The 18,295-nt window shown below is 36.9% G+C and overlaps 2 protein-coding genes across 4 annotated transcripts in view; both read left to right on the top strand.

Moving 5' to 3' along the window:
• Window positions 1–183: 183 nt before the first annotated feature.
• Window positions 184–5,950, top strand: efcab2 (EF-hand calcium binding domain 2). 2 transcript variants are annotated; one of them, XM_067455903.1, is made up of 7 exons: window positions 184–225; window positions 505–589; window positions 734–806; window positions 912–991; window positions 3,027–3,069; window positions 3,425–3,491; window positions 5,258–5,950. In XM_067455903.1, exons 1-7 carry the CDS (start codon window positions 204–206, stop codon window positions 5,374–5,376), a joined length of 489 nt encoding a protein of 162 aa, XP_067312004.1. In that variant the 5' UTR covers window positions 184–203; the 3' UTR covers window positions 5,377–5,950. The 2 variants fall into 2 exon arrangements, with proteins under 2 accessions (XP_067312004.1, XP_067312005.1); XM_067455904.1 differs by having other exon boundaries at window positions 207–225; window positions 712–806.
• Window positions 5,951–8,308: 2,358 nt separating this feature from the next.
• Window positions 8,309–18,295, top strand: part of kif26ba (kinesin family member 26Ba) — a 137,783-nt gene continuing 127,796 nt past the window's right edge. For both annotated transcript variants that reach the window (XM_067455898.1, XM_067455897.1), the window contains exons 1-2: window positions 8,309–8,710; window positions 8,893–9,282. In XM_067455898.1, the coding sequence (XP_067311999.1) occupies window positions 8,654–8,710; window positions 8,893–9,282 (447 nt within the window). In that variant the 5' untranslated portion in view covers window positions 8,309–8,653. The remainder of the gene's footprint in view (window positions 8,711–8,892; window positions 9,283–18,295) is intronic.

The following is an 18,295-nucleotide window of genomic DNA, read 5'->3' as shown; positions in this document are numbered from 1 at the left end:
TATTGTTTTTTAGACATGGTATTGTGACTAATATGACATTATAATATTAATGCAAATCAATCAATTAGTTTATTTTTATTTATTTTTTAGGGAAAGTTATGTACCGTATGTAAGAAATGTGTTCAGTAAAAAACGCAATAACTAATGACGCTTCGAGTAAATAAAATAAGTGTCCACGTTACCTAGCAACCAGTGTTTTGGACATGGCGGACAAGTACAATGCAGGTGACGTTACATTCAAAATGCAAAACGTTTTTCGAAAGCTTTCGGGCTTTCGATTTACCTACAAGTATTTGTACCTTTACGTGCGGTCTGTAGCTCACTTGACATTAAATAATTTGTGCAACGTATCGATAAATAGCTAGCTAACGCTGAGTAGCAAAGTAAAATACCCTAAGTTAACGTTAACGTTAGTTATTGAAAGACAGCACAAGCAACTGAGACGTCTAAGTTACTCCATTGTTTTGTCATATTTGCTGAAAAAACATATTTCCCTTTTGTCAGAAACTATCATAACAGAAACTCAAAAGAGGATAAGTAATGCGTTTGACGTTTTTGACCATGAATCCAACAAGACTGTTGATGTCAGGTAACATTTTTAAAATGTCTCTTTCCTTGCTTTCTATCATTCTTTCCTAGTGGTTTATTAAGTTCAAATCCAAATGTTATATGATGGTGACTTGTTTAATGTCTGATTTGTTGTTTAATTAGATTTTTATTTTCACTGTAAAAGAGAAATAGGCACCATCATCCGTTCACTTGGCTGTTTTCCATCTGAAGCTGGATTGCATGATGTCATTGCTGAGGTCAGTGGTTTGTTTTTACAGTGCATTGGTTCATTCGGTTCATTCAGATATTGACTCTTGCAAGCTGAGTAGATTCATAATTATGATTTTTGATTACGTCCACAGCTTGAAGAAGAAGAGCCCACTGGGTTTGTACGCTATGAAAAGTTTCTTCCTACTATGACTAAGATCCTGCTGGAGCGCAAGTAAGACTGTCACTGACATTGAAGCAATTAGAATCAATCAGATCAGTTATAGGAATCCTGAGCTTTCTAATATGTAAAATTGTACTTATGTACTTATGTTGTCACAGACAGACAGTGTAGTTATTGGTAATTGAAATTAAGCTGAAAATAAACTAAAATAATATTACATGAAAAAATGTAAACTTACATTGAAATGTTGAAAAACTGAAATTACTAAAACTGAATAAAAATAATTAAAAGCTAAATAGAAATATGAAAAAAATAATAAACATAAATAAAAAACTGAAAATATGAAAAAAGAAAAACAAATTCCAAATATTATATTTGCTAGAATAGTATATTAAAACAATTCTAAAATAGCACTACTCATAGCGGACCTTCCCCGCTAGAAAAAGTTCCCAGAATGTTCTCAAAACGTCCCTGCTGATGTCAAGGACGTCGCCTAGAAATGTTCCCAGAAAGTTACGAAGTAATCATGATGTGGAGTTCTTTAAAGGGTTCGGGGACGTTATTTGGCGGACCTTCACGGAACATTCTGGATGTTCAGGGGACCTTATTTTATTGGAAATTTGATGTTCTCAGAACGTCCCAACTGATGTCAAGGACATCACCTAGTAACACTAGGACACGTCCCAGAATGCTTTGATTCAGATTCACACAAACATTTTTTAAAAACATTCAGTAAATGTGATGAAAGGACTTAAATAGGACCAAAAAAGAAAATTCTAGGTTGGTCCCTTAAATGTCCTGCAAACCTCATGGGAATGGAGTGTACACACAACTGCAATGAACAAGATATTTTGCAGCACAGTCCTGAATGAAATGTCCCCCTCTGACTAACAGGGAACCATATAGGAACATTCTGTTAATGTCCCAAAAATCCCCTTTGTAATGTTGCTGTATGACCATAGAATAACCGAAATAGAATATCCCCCTAAAGTCACATCGGGAACGTTATAATATGACCAACAGAGGACCATGTGGGAACGTTCTGTTAACAGCCCAAATGTCCTCTTTGTAGTGTGACCATAGAGTAACCAAAATGGAACGCCCACCTTCAAGTCATATAAGGAACCTGCAGCATTTTCATAACCAAAAGAGAACGTTTTAGGAACATCCCTAATGTTCTGTAAAGGTTTCTGTCACCTTTAGAGAACTTTTAGGGAACTTCTCCTCCTACTTGGGTTGTCACTGAAGTTTTCACCTTTTTTATCCCCTTTATCGGGTTAGTTTAACCAAAAATGGTTAGACTAACCCTCATGTTGTTCCAAACCTATATTTTCTTTCTTTTGATGAACACAAAAGATATTTTAAAGAATAGACAATATTAGACAGTTGACATAGCCATTGACTTGTATAGTATTTTTTCCCCTACTATGAAAGTCATTGGCTAAAGTGCTGGCTAAAATCAACTGTTTTGACTTTCTTTAAAATATCTTGTTTAGTTCAGCAGAAGAAAGAAACTCATACAGGTTTGGAACACCTTGAGGATGTGCATTATAAATAAAACCTATTATTATTATTAAGTGATGACAATTTTAATTTTTGGGTGAAGGGCACGCACAATCCACCTGTCTTAATGAAGCGCACATCTTAAAATTGGTCAACAACTATTAACATGTTTTCAGTTGTACATCTGAAAGTACCCAATGGACGAAATCAGATATGCCCAATTTACTTTTTTCGAAGTACATGAACAGATGTGGTAGGATTTTTCTAAAAAGCATTTTAGTTTTTGTCACGCTTCATAACTGCGACAGTTAAAGATTTATTTTGTCTTGAACTAGAGGCAAGTTTATAATGGAGAGCAATTAAAAGCTCAAAAGATTGCTAATAGGAAATGTTTTCTTTACAATAACGAATACGTGCTGACCATTTATTCATCAACCTTGTTTGCGGAAGTATTTATCCTATTGACTTTAGCCCATAGGGATGTTTTATCTATGAAGCAAAGATGTACCTCAACATTGTAAATTCTTCATTAAAAATGCTCGTTATTGATGACCGTTTTAGCTCTGCTTCCTCTTTATTGCAGGTTCCGTCCTATTCCAGAAGACCTGCTCCTCCAGGCCTTTGAGGTTTCATTTTGTTATTTTGAAGCTTCTTTCTGCCACTTAAAAAAAATATAAAAAAGTAATTGTGACTTTTTATCTCAGAATTTGTACTTTTTTTTCTTTACATCTCACATTTTTTCCTCAGAATTGTGTGATATAAACTCTTTAAAAAAGAAAGAAAAAAAAGACTCTAAGTCTTTTTCCCCCTTAGAATTGGATTTTACAATTGTGAGCAAAGAAGTCAGAATCATGAGATAACAAGTAGCAGTTATTTTTTAATTGTATTCCATGGTGGAAACAAGCTTCTATAAATTAAATTTTAAATTGGATACATATAGATGGAGACATTAGACTAATGGAATGTTGTCTCTTTGTAAAGGTTTTAGATCAACAGAAAAAAGGACACTTGGAACCTGAGGAGCTGACCAAATATTTAACACAAGAAGGTGTAGTATATCAATGAGACTTTAAAAAAATAGTGGTTGTGGATATTTTGCAATCCATGTGCAATGTTACAATTTAGCAATTGTAAATAGTGTCCCAATTCAGAGGCTACTTGCAAAAAAGAAGGATCCTTCGTGGCCTAGTCCAAGAATCATTGCGCACCGGTGACTGGATTTTTTTTTTTTTTGAGAGAGAGAGAGAGAGAGAGAGAGAGAGAGAGAGAGAGAGAGAGAGAGAGAGAGAGAGAGAGAGAGAGAGAGAGAGAGAGAGAGAGAGAGAGAGAGAGAGAGAGAGAGAGAGAGAATGCCGGTTATTAAACACCCCATTCAATCAGTTTGCGCCCAAATTTTATGATAACACAGCTATATCTATAATGAAAACAAAAACAAAAAACATTTAGACGTCTTGATATCAAATCCGGAAGATACGGTAACACTTTACAATACGGGTGCACCACGCATTAATTTATGCTTAATTAATGCACAGATAATCATGAGTCAATGTATTACTAATGGTGAACTAACCCATTTATTAATGATTACTGCATCAGCAACTAGTGAAGATTCATCATGATTAATAGATGAAGTAATCATTAAATTGTTATTAGTTAAATGTGTCTTAATGTATTAATTCCTTAATAACACATTATATTAACTAATAATGTAAATTAACGTGTTAATTAATTAATCATTAGCTAATGATATATAAAGGTATCGTTATGTAATGACTTTACTTGTTGGGGCACATGACTATTAACTAATTGATTAAGTAATATGTAATTGTGGTTATGGGTTTTGAATTAGTTAATAGTTATGTGCCACAACAAGTAAAGTCAGAACATAATGATACCTTTATAAATCATTAGCTAATAATTAATAAAAGCAGACAACTGGAAGTTGAAATGCATGGCTTTGACCCCTTGTGGTAATTAACACATTAATTTACATTATTAGTTAATATAATATGTTATTAAGGAATCAATATATTATGACACATTTAACTAAAAACAATTTAATGATTACTTAATCTATTAATCATGTAGAATCTTCATTAGTTGCTGATGCAGTAATCATTAATAAATGGGTTAGTTCACCATTATTAATACATTAACTCATGATTATCTGTGCTTTAATTAAGCATGAATTAATGCATAGTGGTGCACCCATATTGTAAAGTGTTACCAAAATGCCGAATTACACTTTTAAATAAAAGTACTGGATTTCAACTTGCTCAAATATCTAATGATACAAAAGTTAAAAACAAAAACGAAAACTCTAAAGCAGTTCAAATGTTAAGATATCTATAAGGCCCTGTCCCAAATGACACACTTCATATGCACTTTCGGGGTTGTGGCCTCGTGTGCCATAGGGTGTCCCATTTGTCATTTTAGGTTTCAGAAGGGTGCTTGTGCGGCCCTTTTGCAGACGATATGCGTCCTCAATGCACATCCACTCTTTGTGCTCAATATGCACCCGCGATGCTCACTTTTGCCAAGCCCGCACTTTAGTGAGCTGACTTCTTCCCAACAATCAAAGCGCCTATACGTCATGAAAGTGTGGACTTGTTGGAAGACCGTGAAGGTTTAGGGTGCCATTTGGGACAGGGCCTTTAAGTTTTCGGAACTTACTTAAAAAATATAACTTGAAAACAGTTGCTAGGCCTTCGAAGACTGCAGCCTTTGAATTGCGATACAGATGATCCACAAGGAAGTCAAGTTCACTGACTCTGTTGTTTTCAGTTAACAAAATGAATTCTTTCTGTTTTGAAGGCGAGCCCTTCACACAAGAAGAGATGGATGAAATGCTGTCTGCCGCTGTTGATCCTGATAAAAATGTCATTCTCTACAAGGACTTTGTGAGCATGATGACCTTTGACGACACTCGATGATGGCTTATGGAGTGAATAGTTCAAATAAATGAGAGTTTAGAGAGTTACAATCAAGGTATCATAAGCAATATCCGCTGTTACCATAATAAATAATACTATACATTTTATTTGGTCTCTTTCCCCGTGGTATACATCATTAATGCTGTTTACGCTTTCCTTATTAAATAATTTGGCGAAATGACACAGTATAGCATTTAGCCTGTTCAGAACTATTCTAATAAAGTAGAGAATATGTGCAAGATTGAGATGGTGTGTCATAGATTAATAATCATTCTCGCTAATGAGGCGGGTTTTCTAAGGCTAATTGTGTGCCTGAGAGACTCATTATAAAGTCAGTATGTGATGTCTTTCTTCTTTCTGTTTCATTAGCAGACTGTGATACCACAGTTTTTGTAAAGGGATGACATATTCTTGCTACTAATTTTTTCCTAATTAACCTGTGCCCCAAGATCAGATCATAAATGCCCCTCTGTGAGCTGACCAAAGAAGCACGTAACTTATGATAGCCTTTACAGAATGCAATTATAGAGGTTAGTTCAGAAAGTAAAAATGGAAAATTATTATCTATCTTTTTTGGGCTGTAATAACGTGATGGTAAAGATGGGCGACATTTTAAGTTAAAATGTCAACAAGAGATCGGTTAAAAAGGATAGATGAACAACTAATCTGAGCAATACCAAGCTTTTATGTTTAGTACAGCTTTCTCTTTGTTTGCAATGCATTGTATGGTTTCATGTTTTCTTAAAGGGATAGTTCACCCAAAAAATTAAATTCTGTCATAACTTAGTCACGTTCAAGTTGTTCCGAACCTGAATGAATTTTTTTGTTCTGCTGAACACAAAGGAAGATATTTGGAAGAATGTTTGTAACCAAGAAGCAGTCATTGACTACCATAGTGGGTGGAAAACATTCTTCCAAATATCTTCCTTTGCAACCAGCAGAACAAATAGATTGATACAGGTTTGAAAGAACATGAGAGAGAGTAAATTATGGCAGAATTTTTATTTTTGGGTGAACTATCCCTTTAAGAAAAAATGCAACCATACCACATGCCTTAGTCATACCAAATGTCCGATAAAGCAGTACTGTTTCATTTTATTAAAATCTAATGGTCATTTACTTATACTGTTAAAGTCGTAAGCAACTCATACTGTGATAAATGCTTTAAGTATTAAAATAAGCAATACATTATTATTATAAAAATTCATAATGTAATAATTTTATCCAAATGTAAGCTATTAATGTAATAAAAATTGTTTTGAGAAAATTATTACATTATAAACTCACCAATATTTTCATTATTTTAATAGCTTTTAAAACAAAAAAAGAGTATTCCCTTATAGTAGTTAGATAATGTAAATCCAGTCTTAAATGCAACTGATTTAAATATTCATGCGATTGTTATTAAATGTTTATTAAACAGTAGTAGTAGTAATATCAGTAATCTGTTGGATTTTGTAAGCAGTATTTAGATTTTTAAAATGTATTGTAAAGAAAAACCAATGATTTTTTAAATAATATTAAGCATGAATTTTTAAGCATGTTGCATCCCACAGGGAGTTTAAGACTGGATTTAGATTTTTTTAATGTATCTACTGTCAGGGGATATATATTTTAATTTTTTTAACTATTACAATAATAATGTAATTTATGATCCACTGAGGTGAGGTTTAAGAACCCGTGTGCAGTTTTATTAAACAAAATCCAGACATAAACAAAGAATCGTTTTGAACAAACTCACCAAAAGCGGGTTACAACAACAATATCAGACGAAGACACATGGCAAACATGAGGGCTACATACACAAGGGCTAATGACAAGACAAGGGACACCTGTGAACTATAATTAACCAATAACCCAACATGTTCTCAAAAATATGAAATATGAACCAAAAACACCCTGTGTCAAAAAATTGGTGAATTTAAAATTCAGAGGTTCAGAGGGTTTTTTAGATGTGTGAGCAGTAGGTGGCGCTACTTACCCGTGCTTACAAAATGTCCTTTCAAATTCCGACTGAACTAAGAAAACAACTAACATGGCCATTTATTTTCATGCCAATGCAAAACAATGTTCTTTGTTTCATAATAAACCGTATGTACTTCAGTAGTTAAGTATAAATAATAGAAGATTTTACAGCAATTGACCTGGCACATTTTTTTGTTGTTGTTATTATTAGGCTTGTTTTAATTTAATTAGGCCCTACTAGTTTAGAAAATAACATTATAGCATTTTTTTTATAGAAGTTTGTACTATTATGATTATTATTATTATTATTATTATTATTATTATTATTATTGTTGTTGTTGTTGTTGTTGTTGTTTTTGTAATGCTCTAAAGCTTTTTTTGTTGTTGTTTTTTTGTCATTCATTGTATCGATTCTGCATTCTAAACTATAACACTCTCCAAATCCATTGTATGCTACGAATTATATGGTGGTCGTACATTTTTTCACACATAAGTTTAATAACCACAAAAGTTAGATTAGTCTAGTCATTATCGTCAGTGCGCGTTCGCCCGATGAAGTAACCATGTCAACTTGGCACAGCTTGGGCACTTTCTGTTTAGATCGGACAGTGCATCGACAAACAGAAGTGTTGTCATTATTTATTTATTTCTAATATAAATACACGCATATAAATCACAATATAGTTTGTGTTTAGATTAGTAAACTTATAGCAGAACAGCACTGCTTAGAATTTCTTTTTTTTTTTTAAATGACCCCCTGAAAGTCATTCTGTAATAAGACTCAATTTGACTCCACAATGAAAATTTCCCTCAACTCGGTTTAGGTTAGTTTGCGGAAAACAATGCACACCCACATGTCAGTCATGCGGTCTCGGACATGCTATTCGCTGAGAGGCGCGGAGGGGGCGTGGTCAGTCTACCCAGAGACAGATGTGTGCGCTCCTCTGGAGTGAGAGCAGTGCAGAGATCAGTCCTCTAACAGAGCCTATCCACTGATCTACAGCCTGCGCCTCACACAAGTCCATGTGCATGGGAAAATGCGCCTGTGCTGGGATGCTGTGAAATCTAACGCACTGCACATGGATTCAGCATATCAGAAAGCATAAAAGAAAGAACTGGATTTATCCACTGTTGGACGTTTTCGATTGGACCATCTGATATTCATATTCCTCTGTGGAAGATGGATAGATTTCTGCATGGCACTAGTCTTCAGAAGGAGAGCTGAACTGACCAGAGATTGATTTTTGGATCTTTTGGTTGTGGATGTAACAGGGTGCTCAGTTATTTCATCAGTATCTCTGCAAGCTTAATCATGACCTCTCTAACAGGGAATAAAGACAGATCTGGGACCAGGAGTAGAAAATATGGGGTAAGATTTATTATTATACTTAATGAGTGTGGAAAAGCAGCAACAACAAACTGTAATGTCAAACTCAATATGCAAATTATTAAACCACCTTGCACACTTATTATTTTTTAAACATTTATCATGTACAATATAGACAGTAATATTTCAATCACTGCTTTTCATTGTACTATCATTTCTTACAGATGACCGATTCATCCCCTACAAAGTCAGCATCATTCTCTCCTGAAACCTGGTACCGAAAAGCTTATGAGGAGTCCCGGAGCGCCAGCCGCCCTGTCCCTGAAGGTGCCGGCTCCATGCCCGGGTCCTCTGGAACCCCTTCCCCCGGATCAGGAATATCATCCCCCGGCTCTTTCTCCGGCTCACCTGTTACTGTATCTCCTGGAATCAGCACCGGCTCGCCCGGTTCCTTGGGTGGATCTCCGGGGTTCGGCACTGGCTCTCCAGCCTCGGGTAGCGGGAGCTCACCTGGTTCTGAACGGGGGATTTGGTGCGAGAACTGCAACGCACGGCTAGTGGAGCTGAAGAGGCAGGCATTAAAACTACTAATTCCCGGACCCTACTCCAGCAAGGTAGGCTGATCTATTAAATCATTTAAGAATATTTCGAAAGCAGTTTTCGACTTGGTAATGCATTATGCAGCTACATGACATCAGATATCCATGCTGACGTGTGATAACTCAGTTGTTGCAGTGCGTAATTTTGGACATATGCTCACAAATCTTGGAAGTATGCACAGAAACCAAAACTTAAACCTAAGATTTTAAAGCGTGCTTCTATTAGAATTACACGCGTCTTCCATTGCAATTAATCGATTTGTTCTCTTGTCACATGTTGTTCTCACTTGATTCCATAGCAACACTTACAAAAATAACAATAAGACGAAAATATAGGCTATAAAGGGTAAGAAAAAGTAGTTTTAATTAGATACAAGCATTAAATACAAGATGCATACATTAAATACAAGCATTAAAGTGTGTAATGCAACAGAAGTGTTGCTGGGGGGTGGAGGAGTGCTTATCCTATAAGACACTGCAGCATGTTGCAGATCCACTATCGCTGTAATTCCAGCGCGAGTCTGAGATCATGACGAGCCTGGTCAAAGGGGGTGAATTTAATTGCTGACTAACAGTCTTTTGAGTTACGAAGACTGTAAAGTGAAACAGATTGTGTAAAGAAACACGTCATTCCATGATGTGGCTGTGGTGGCGAGCATGGGCGCTGAGAGAAGCGCATTTATGATTAACTATCCATTGCGATTAGCTTTGGACACATAAGTTAGTAGCCTACTGCTGCAGTACTTGGTGTTGGTTCCACAAGAGTTTAAACCATAGGCACAGAATGTATATACGTAAATATACGCTGCGTAATTGGATGCATGTGTGCGTAAATATCAAGTTTCGCCGTGTGCTCATGCAGCAAGATTCATTTTTAGCGACTAATACCGGGAGCTGTGTATGAACAGAACAGATGTGTGATTTAAAATAGTTTATAGACAAACACTACCTTTTTACGTCATTGATCAGTGGTTGTGTTTGCGTCCCAAGAAAACCAAAGCAGAGTTGGTCCAATAATTATCCAATAAGAACAGGGGGCGCTGTGCTGTCACAAACAATGTGATATAGAAATTCAGTATCAGTACAGCATTCTATACCATGTTATATCGTTGTGCGCATTAACACACACACATACACAGAGAGAGAGAGATAGATAGATAGATAGAGAGAGAGAGAGAGAGAGAGAGAGAGAGAGAGAGAGAGAGAGAGAGAGAGAGAGAGAGAGACAGAGACACAGTCAGACAGACACAGACAGACAGACAGATAGATAGATAGATAGATAGATAGATAGATAGATAGATAGATAGATAGATAGATAGATAGATAGATAGATAGATAGATAGATAGATAGATAGATAGATAGACAGATAGATAGATAGATAGATAGATAGATAGATAGATAGATAGATAGATAGATAGATAGATAGATACCCCCATCTCAAATATTTGGTTAAGAACTACATGATGCGATGCTTTTAGTTTAAGCTAGGCAAACATATGGCATCCATTATGTTCATCATTTCAATAATTGCTCCAATTATCCTTTCAAAAAAAAAAAAAAAAACTGCCCCCCAGCACCTTCAAAACCCCACATCTGCACTAACATCTCCTCATCATGCACCGCGTCTACGTTGATGTCACACCTAATATAATTGCCATAATCTAAAAGTAACATTTTGCTGTTTTTAAAGAGCACCATTGATCTGGTGTGGCCGCGGCTTGTGTTTCAGACCTGCTGTTGGTCTCCAGATTTTATGGCCAGTTCTGCCAGCTGCAAGTGACCTAGAGGTGCCCATTAAAACAAGCTGGAGGAGGAGGGACTGATGGGAAAGATAGGGGATCACGGGAGTGCAGGGTGGCCGTGAGCACGCTCTTTAAGCCAGGGGCGGTTTAAAAGGAGACATGACTGAGTGTTTGGGCTTTTCTCTGCAGGATCTTCACCCACATGGTGATTAGTGAGTGTTGAGACATGAACTGAAGGGTAGAGGCTCATTGTGATATATGATCCTTCTGGACACTTTACATTATGCTGCGTTCCGCTGCAGTCTGGAAGTAAACATGTCTAATTCCCTGCAAAAAAATGGCAACAGAACAGAGGGAGGTGATAAACAATGACTTTTAAGCAAATATTGTCTCAGCTTCCATCCGTCAAGAACCATCCAAGAGGACATCTAAAGCAACCAATAATAATTTTTGATCAGAGTCATGTTTAGTGATAGTGTAATGTCGATGTCCCTACGTTAACAGACGGTGTGCAATTCATTCAAGAACGTAGTGCAAGTTTACTGCTGTGAACTTCACATACTTTTAAAAATCCAGCATTAAGTTGATCTTGATAAGCATCATAATAAGACAAGATCATTGTCACAGTTTGTCATTGTCACACAATGTCTTTCTTTTTCCATGCGGGGGTTTGGAATCATGATGGCTTTGTTTCCATGTGGACTGTTACGCCTCATTCACACGGGGCGTAGGCGTTAACGCTTGACGGAGGGCGTGGCTGAAGCTGGGTGCTGACGCGATCGTCATAGTGACAACAGCCAATCATATTAACTTGCCGCTTGGTCCAAAACACAACACAAAAAAGCGCCTTTTTATGACAGCTAGTCTGTGAGGCAAAATGGATGCCGATTTGGTTGTATGTGCGAATGCAATTGCCCTTGTAGTTGTTGTCAGTGCACTGCACAGGTGCACGAAGCTGTTAAGTACATTAAATCCTGAAAAAGCGCCGACAGCGGGAAGAATATCACACAGTGGTCCGGGAGCTGCGTCTGGATGGTTCACGGAGCAGTAATGAACGCAATTGGCTAGCGTCTGCTGTAGGATATTTGCATACGAAGATCTGATTGGATGACGCCTGCGCTGGCGCTTGAAAAGTTGAGAATTCTTCAACTTCTGCCGCTTGCAACGCGAGTGAAGCGGCGCGACGGAACCCACAATTCAGTTCGGCAAAGGATGATGTCACCCATTCAAAGTAAATGGGAAGCGTTAACGCCTACGCCCCGTGTGAATGCGGCGTTAAAGAATGCGAGACTCATCACCCGGAAATCAGTGTTACCCCAGACACATCGTTTTACAATAGTTGTAGCATTTACACGATCAAACCGATGTCCAATGTTTCTCTATGGCACTGAAACCTCATGTCCGAGTTCCGGTCCCCGTGCAACTGATACTCAACTGCCATTGGCTCATCTGCATTTAAAGGGAGGGGCTTACCGAGAAGTCAGTTGAGACTGAGACTAAAGCAAATACAACTCAGCTCCTACATTATTTAATTGTTAAAGCTACACTCTGTAACTTTTCCGTCCACTAGTGGGCGCCTATTCAAAACAAAGGCGTAGTTTGATGACGCCAAGTCTGAGCGCAGTATCTTGGGACATGTGGTCTTCACCTCACAGCCGGTGGAAAAGAATGGGGATTTGACTCTGGCAGAAATCATGTTCATGAATGTGATAAACGTTACTGTAGTATAAAGAGCCGGAGTGAATGTTGAGGGAGCTGAGCAAGGCTGCTGGAGCGATTGTTGTAAAACACAGCTCGCGAGCAGCGGGACTTTTATTATGATATCATTTTATTATGATATTTTAAAGAATGTTGGTAATCAAACAGTTGACAGCACCCATTGGCTTCCATATAGTCAAAATATACTATGGAAGTCAAAGGTTACATCAACTGTCTGGTTACCAGCATTCTTTAAAATATCCTATTTTGTGTTCAACAGAAGAAATAAAATCATACCAGTTTGAAACAACATGATGGTAAGTAAATGATGACAGAATTTTCACTCTTTAAACTCGTTTAACAAAAGTCAAACATGGTAAATGATGCTCTGTTGGTACAAGCAGAATAAATGTTAGCATCACATCATTTATCATTTGGATTTTGCTTGATATTAGAATATTTGTTGACATTTGAACACCTACAAAGCTCACGTCATGTTCCAAGCGACACACTTTTATGGTCTGGAGTAGGAATATCCCTCATCCTGTGAGTATAACACAGCAGGAACGGCAGTAAAGCTCACAGAACTTGTGCTGTGGGACTCGCTGCGTTGTGAACGTCCCCTGGGGTTCGTCTTTCGATTACACCCGCCGAACAGAAGCATGTTCGTTTCATTCCTATGCATACACAGCTCCAACAGAGCACTGTTGCCACGGTAGCAACATGTTATGGGTGTGAGCTTCATACATATTTCACATTTTAATGCTCATTTTATGCCTCTCAGGTGAGCAAGGCATTATCATATAAAGAGGACACTTTTTCACTCCAAACTGATAGGAATAAACGGGGAAGGGTTGCTGACGTTGGCTCAGTTCAGAAGCTGTTCTTAGTGTAAATGGCACTCCCTCCTGTCTGATGGCTGGCTTTGTCTTGACACCGGGGTGTAATGGTGTCACTAGGGCAGATATGAATACAGCTCAGTGATGAGACAACAGAACATGCATGGCCCTGCTGGATTTGGTGTGCTCATCACAGGTTACTTCTTGGTTGTAATGAATGTGAATAATGTATTGTGGCTTTGCAGAATGTGACCTGATAGCTGCTTACAACAATGGGGGATTGTTGACAGTCAATCTAAGTAAAAGCAGGACCATTTTTGCGGATTTCCGCCTGGATTTGGCCTACACAAATTGAAAAGCTTCCCACACACACATACAGTGGTCTAAGTTCAAAATGTTGGTGTCATTTTACAGGAAACCATTTGATGTTACATAAAACATTTCTAAAAGTGATAAACATGTAAGTATATGTTGTCTAAGCTGTATTAACTTTTTGATTTTTTTGTTTTATAAATTAATCTTTGGATGTGTGTAACTCAGGCCCTGTTAGCACTAGGACCCTGTTGACAGTTTGGGCCGTTTCCACTAAATTCCAGAAAATAGTGGAAAAAAGAAGTTTGTCTGTGTCATGTTGTATACCAGACTTATTCAAATGGGTCTGAAGGCATGGCCCCCCTTTTTACCCCCCTCTCCCTACCCTACAGGGTCCATGGAGTTTAAGTGGTTATAGATTGAGATTGCTTGGATTCTCAACAGCACAGTCCGTTAATGTCTATTTTTTACACCCGAATGTCTCAGAGTAGATAACGGTTAGCTTAAAAAAAAAAAAGCGCTTTTTGTAGGTATGAAATGTTAAAAGGTTTTATTTTCATGGAGAGGCAGAGGTCTGCTGCTGTATTACAGCTTAAAGCTTTTACTGGGCTTTGAATTCAGTGGGTTTTTGCTTATTTTGAACAAGTATTGGACTTATTTAGGCTTCAAAGTGGTCATGAACTGCATTATTTTATTATTGTATAATGTTTCCTGAGGTGCACTTATAATAGTTACATAATTTTTTTTCATAATTTAGAAATAAAAGGCATTTTCCCTAAAAAAACACATAGACATACGAATCCATATTAAACCTGTGGCTCGTGGCGACACATTGATGTCTTAAGACATTGATGTCTAAAGCAACAGTATTTATATAATTTTTTACCTCAAACACAACTCTATGTCCAACAGCCGCGAGCGCGACATCTCTTCCGCTGGATAAGGTCAAGTTATATGATATGGCATATCTCAATAGGATACAAGCAGTGTAAGTGATCTATCGTACATATCTCTACACCATATTGTGTAATTTGATCTCATCCAGCGGAAGTGATGGCGCGCTCGCAAGGCTGTTGGACATAGAGTTCTATTTGAGGTAAAATACTGTTGGGTTTCTCGCAGAAACCGATCGTTTCGTGTCTTAAGACATCAATGTGTCGCCACGAGCCATAGGGTTTAATATGGTTTCGTATGTCTATGTGTTTTTTACTCTTATAGTGGCTCTCATGGAAATACATCCCATTGACATGCATTATATGAGCAACGGTTGGAGTTAAAAATCTTCATTTGGGTTCTACTGAAGAAACAAACACACCTACATCTTGGATGCCCTGGGGGTTAGCAGATAAACATAAAAATGTCATTTTTGGGTGAACTATCCCTTTAAGTGTGTTGCGCCGTTCTTGTCGGATCCAGTATAGAAAATCCAAAATGCAGCTACTGTGTTTTTCCAGTGGGCACAGTGGGCGGAGCTACTGAACTTTAGTGTCCGTGATGTCACCAAGCCAAAACAACTGAAATATTAAAAATGCCTTTTAAATAAATATTAAAAATCCAGACGTTTACGCCTGCCGCTGAATGCCAACCTGAAGATGTTGTCGAATATCACTGTGATTTTCGTCTGTGTGTAATTCAACACTTTATCAGATCAGTATGATGTCTAACAGCATCCATGACCCGTAAACACTAGTTTTGCAGTGCCAAATGCAGCAGAGATTTAAACCCACTGTAGATTTGCAGAGTGGGTGGTTTGTTTTTTAGTGAAACCCAAAACTGTATTTCAAGAGTCCATTCAGGTTGTTGCTGTAGGCCTACCCCGTAATAACTGCCAGCACATCCTCCAAAGCATGAAGGTCTGTAATCCACCCCAGAACCAAGTCAGAGAAAACATCAGGTTCTCCCCCTTGAACACGGGCAATCGATCTCACAGGGATTAGCTGAACCGAGCCGGATCGAAGTTCTTCATGATCAAAGCAGAACTGGCTTGAAGTAGGATAGCGGCTGGTTCTGCAGATCTGTGATTTTATGGCAGCGATCAGCGATGCTAGTTCACATAGTCACTCGTGGCTTTATCATTGTGAGGAAATAGTATGAAAGATTTTGACAGACTTGTGTAATGTGCCTCTGGAGACTAGATGGTTTGATGTGTTGAATGTGTCCGGTTCAGTCCGCAGCTGCTTATGGATTGCGTGCTCACCAAGAAAGTATTGCAAGTATGTACACAGCTCTCTTAAAGGGTTAGTTCACCCAAAAATGAAATTTATGTCATTAATGACTCACCCTAATGTCGTTCCACACCCGTAAGACCTCCGTTCATCATCGCAACACAGTTTAAGATATTTTAGATTTAGTCCGAGAGTGTATGCACACTATACTGTCCATGTCCAGAAAGGGAATAAAAACATCATCAAAGTTGTCCATGTGTGCATCAGTTAGTTAGTTAGAATCTCTTGAAGCATCGAAAAATACATTTTGGTCCAAAAATAACAAAAACGACTTTATTCAGCATTGTTTTGTCTTCTGCGTTTGTTTTCAATCCTCAAATAAAGATTCAAACGGTCATGAATCTGCATACTGATTCATGATTCAGATCGCGTGTCAAACTGCCAAACTGCTGAAATCACGTGACATTGGCGATCCAAATATAGTATCACTACTTGATAATACTTGATAGTATCAATCAAGTATTATTGTGCCTATAGTGTTTATTAACACATGTGCCCAAGCTCATTTATAAACAGTGGCAGTAAACCATATAAACTCTCTCTCATTAGCAGTGCTAGTCAGCATGAACTCCACTTTACCCTTGTTGTCTTACACCACTGTGATCTCTCATGCGGTCACTGGTTTTACACACATGTGGAGAGGGCCATTCGTTCTGCTTTTAACCTGAGAAGAGGCCCCTGCCCCCCGACCAACTAACTCATTTTTTTAATTGCCCAACCACATAACAACAGGACTGTTTCCTCCTCGGGGGTATAGATGTTGCTTGAGACCTCTGCTTTGATGCTTTAAAATGACCATCCATCTTGGGCGGCAAAAAACGCTATTAGATGAAAAAGAATATAAAATATTTGCAAATATTTGCACATCAAATAAAAATAAAATCTATACAGTAAATGTTAGGTCATGATTATGCGCAACTGTAAATTTTAAAGTCAGAATTGCATGATATAAATATTTTTATGATATAAAGTCACACAATTGTGACTTTATATCTCACAATTATGACTTTATATCACACAATTATGACTTTATATCTCACAACTATGACTTTATCACACAATTAAGACTTTATAATCACACAAGTATGGCTTTATATCTCACAATTCTGACTTTACATCTCACAATTATAACTATATCACACAATTCTGACTATATCACACAATTCTGACTATATCACACAATTCTGACTTTATATCACACAATTATAACTATATCACACAATTATGACTTTATATCTCACAATTATAACTATATCACACAATTATGACTTTATATCACACAATTATGACTTTATATCACACAATTATGACTTTATATCTCACAATTATAACTATATCACACAATTCTGACTTTATATCTCACAATTATAACTATATCACACAATTCTGACTATATCACACAATTCTGACTTTATATCACACAATTATAACTATATCACACAATTATGACTTTATATCTCACAATTATAACTATATCACACAATTCTGACTTTATATCTCACAATTATAACTATATCACACAATTCTGACTTTATATCACACAATTCTGACTTTATATCACACAATTCTGACTATATCACACAATTCTGACTTTATATCACACAATTCTGACTATATCACACAATTCTGACTATATCACACAATTCTGACTATATCACACAATTCTGACTTTATATCTCACAATTCTGACTTTATATCTCACAATTATAACTATATCACACAATTCTGACTTTATATCACACAATTCTGACTTTATATCACACAATTCTGACTATATCACACAATTCTGACTTTATATCTCACAATTCTGACTTTACATCTCACAATTATAACTATATCACACAATTCTGACTTTATATCACACAATTCTGACTATATCACACAATTCTGACTTTATATCACACAATTCTGACTATATCACACAATTCTGACTTTATATCTCACAATTATAACTATATCACACAATTCTGACTTTATATCTCACAATTATAACTATATCACACAATTCTGACTTTATATCACACAATTCTGACTTTATCTCACAATTCTGACTTTATATCACACAATTCTGACTTTATATCACACAATTCTGACTTTATATCACACAATTCTGACTTTATATCACACAATTTTGACTTTATATCACACAATTCTGACTATATCACACAATTCTGACTTTATATCTCACAATTCTGACTTTATATCACACAA

Source organism: Pseudorasbora parva, chromosome 10 (assembly GCF_024679245.1).
Source record: "Pseudorasbora parva isolate DD20220531a chromosome 10, ASM2467924v1, whole genome shotgun sequence".
NCBI classification, from domain to species: Eukaryota; Metazoa; Chordata; class Actinopteri; order Cypriniformes; family Gobionidae; genus Pseudorasbora; species Pseudorasbora parva.
Note: the sequence above shows the minus strand (reverse complement) of the source record. Positions and strands in the feature narration are given on the sequence as shown.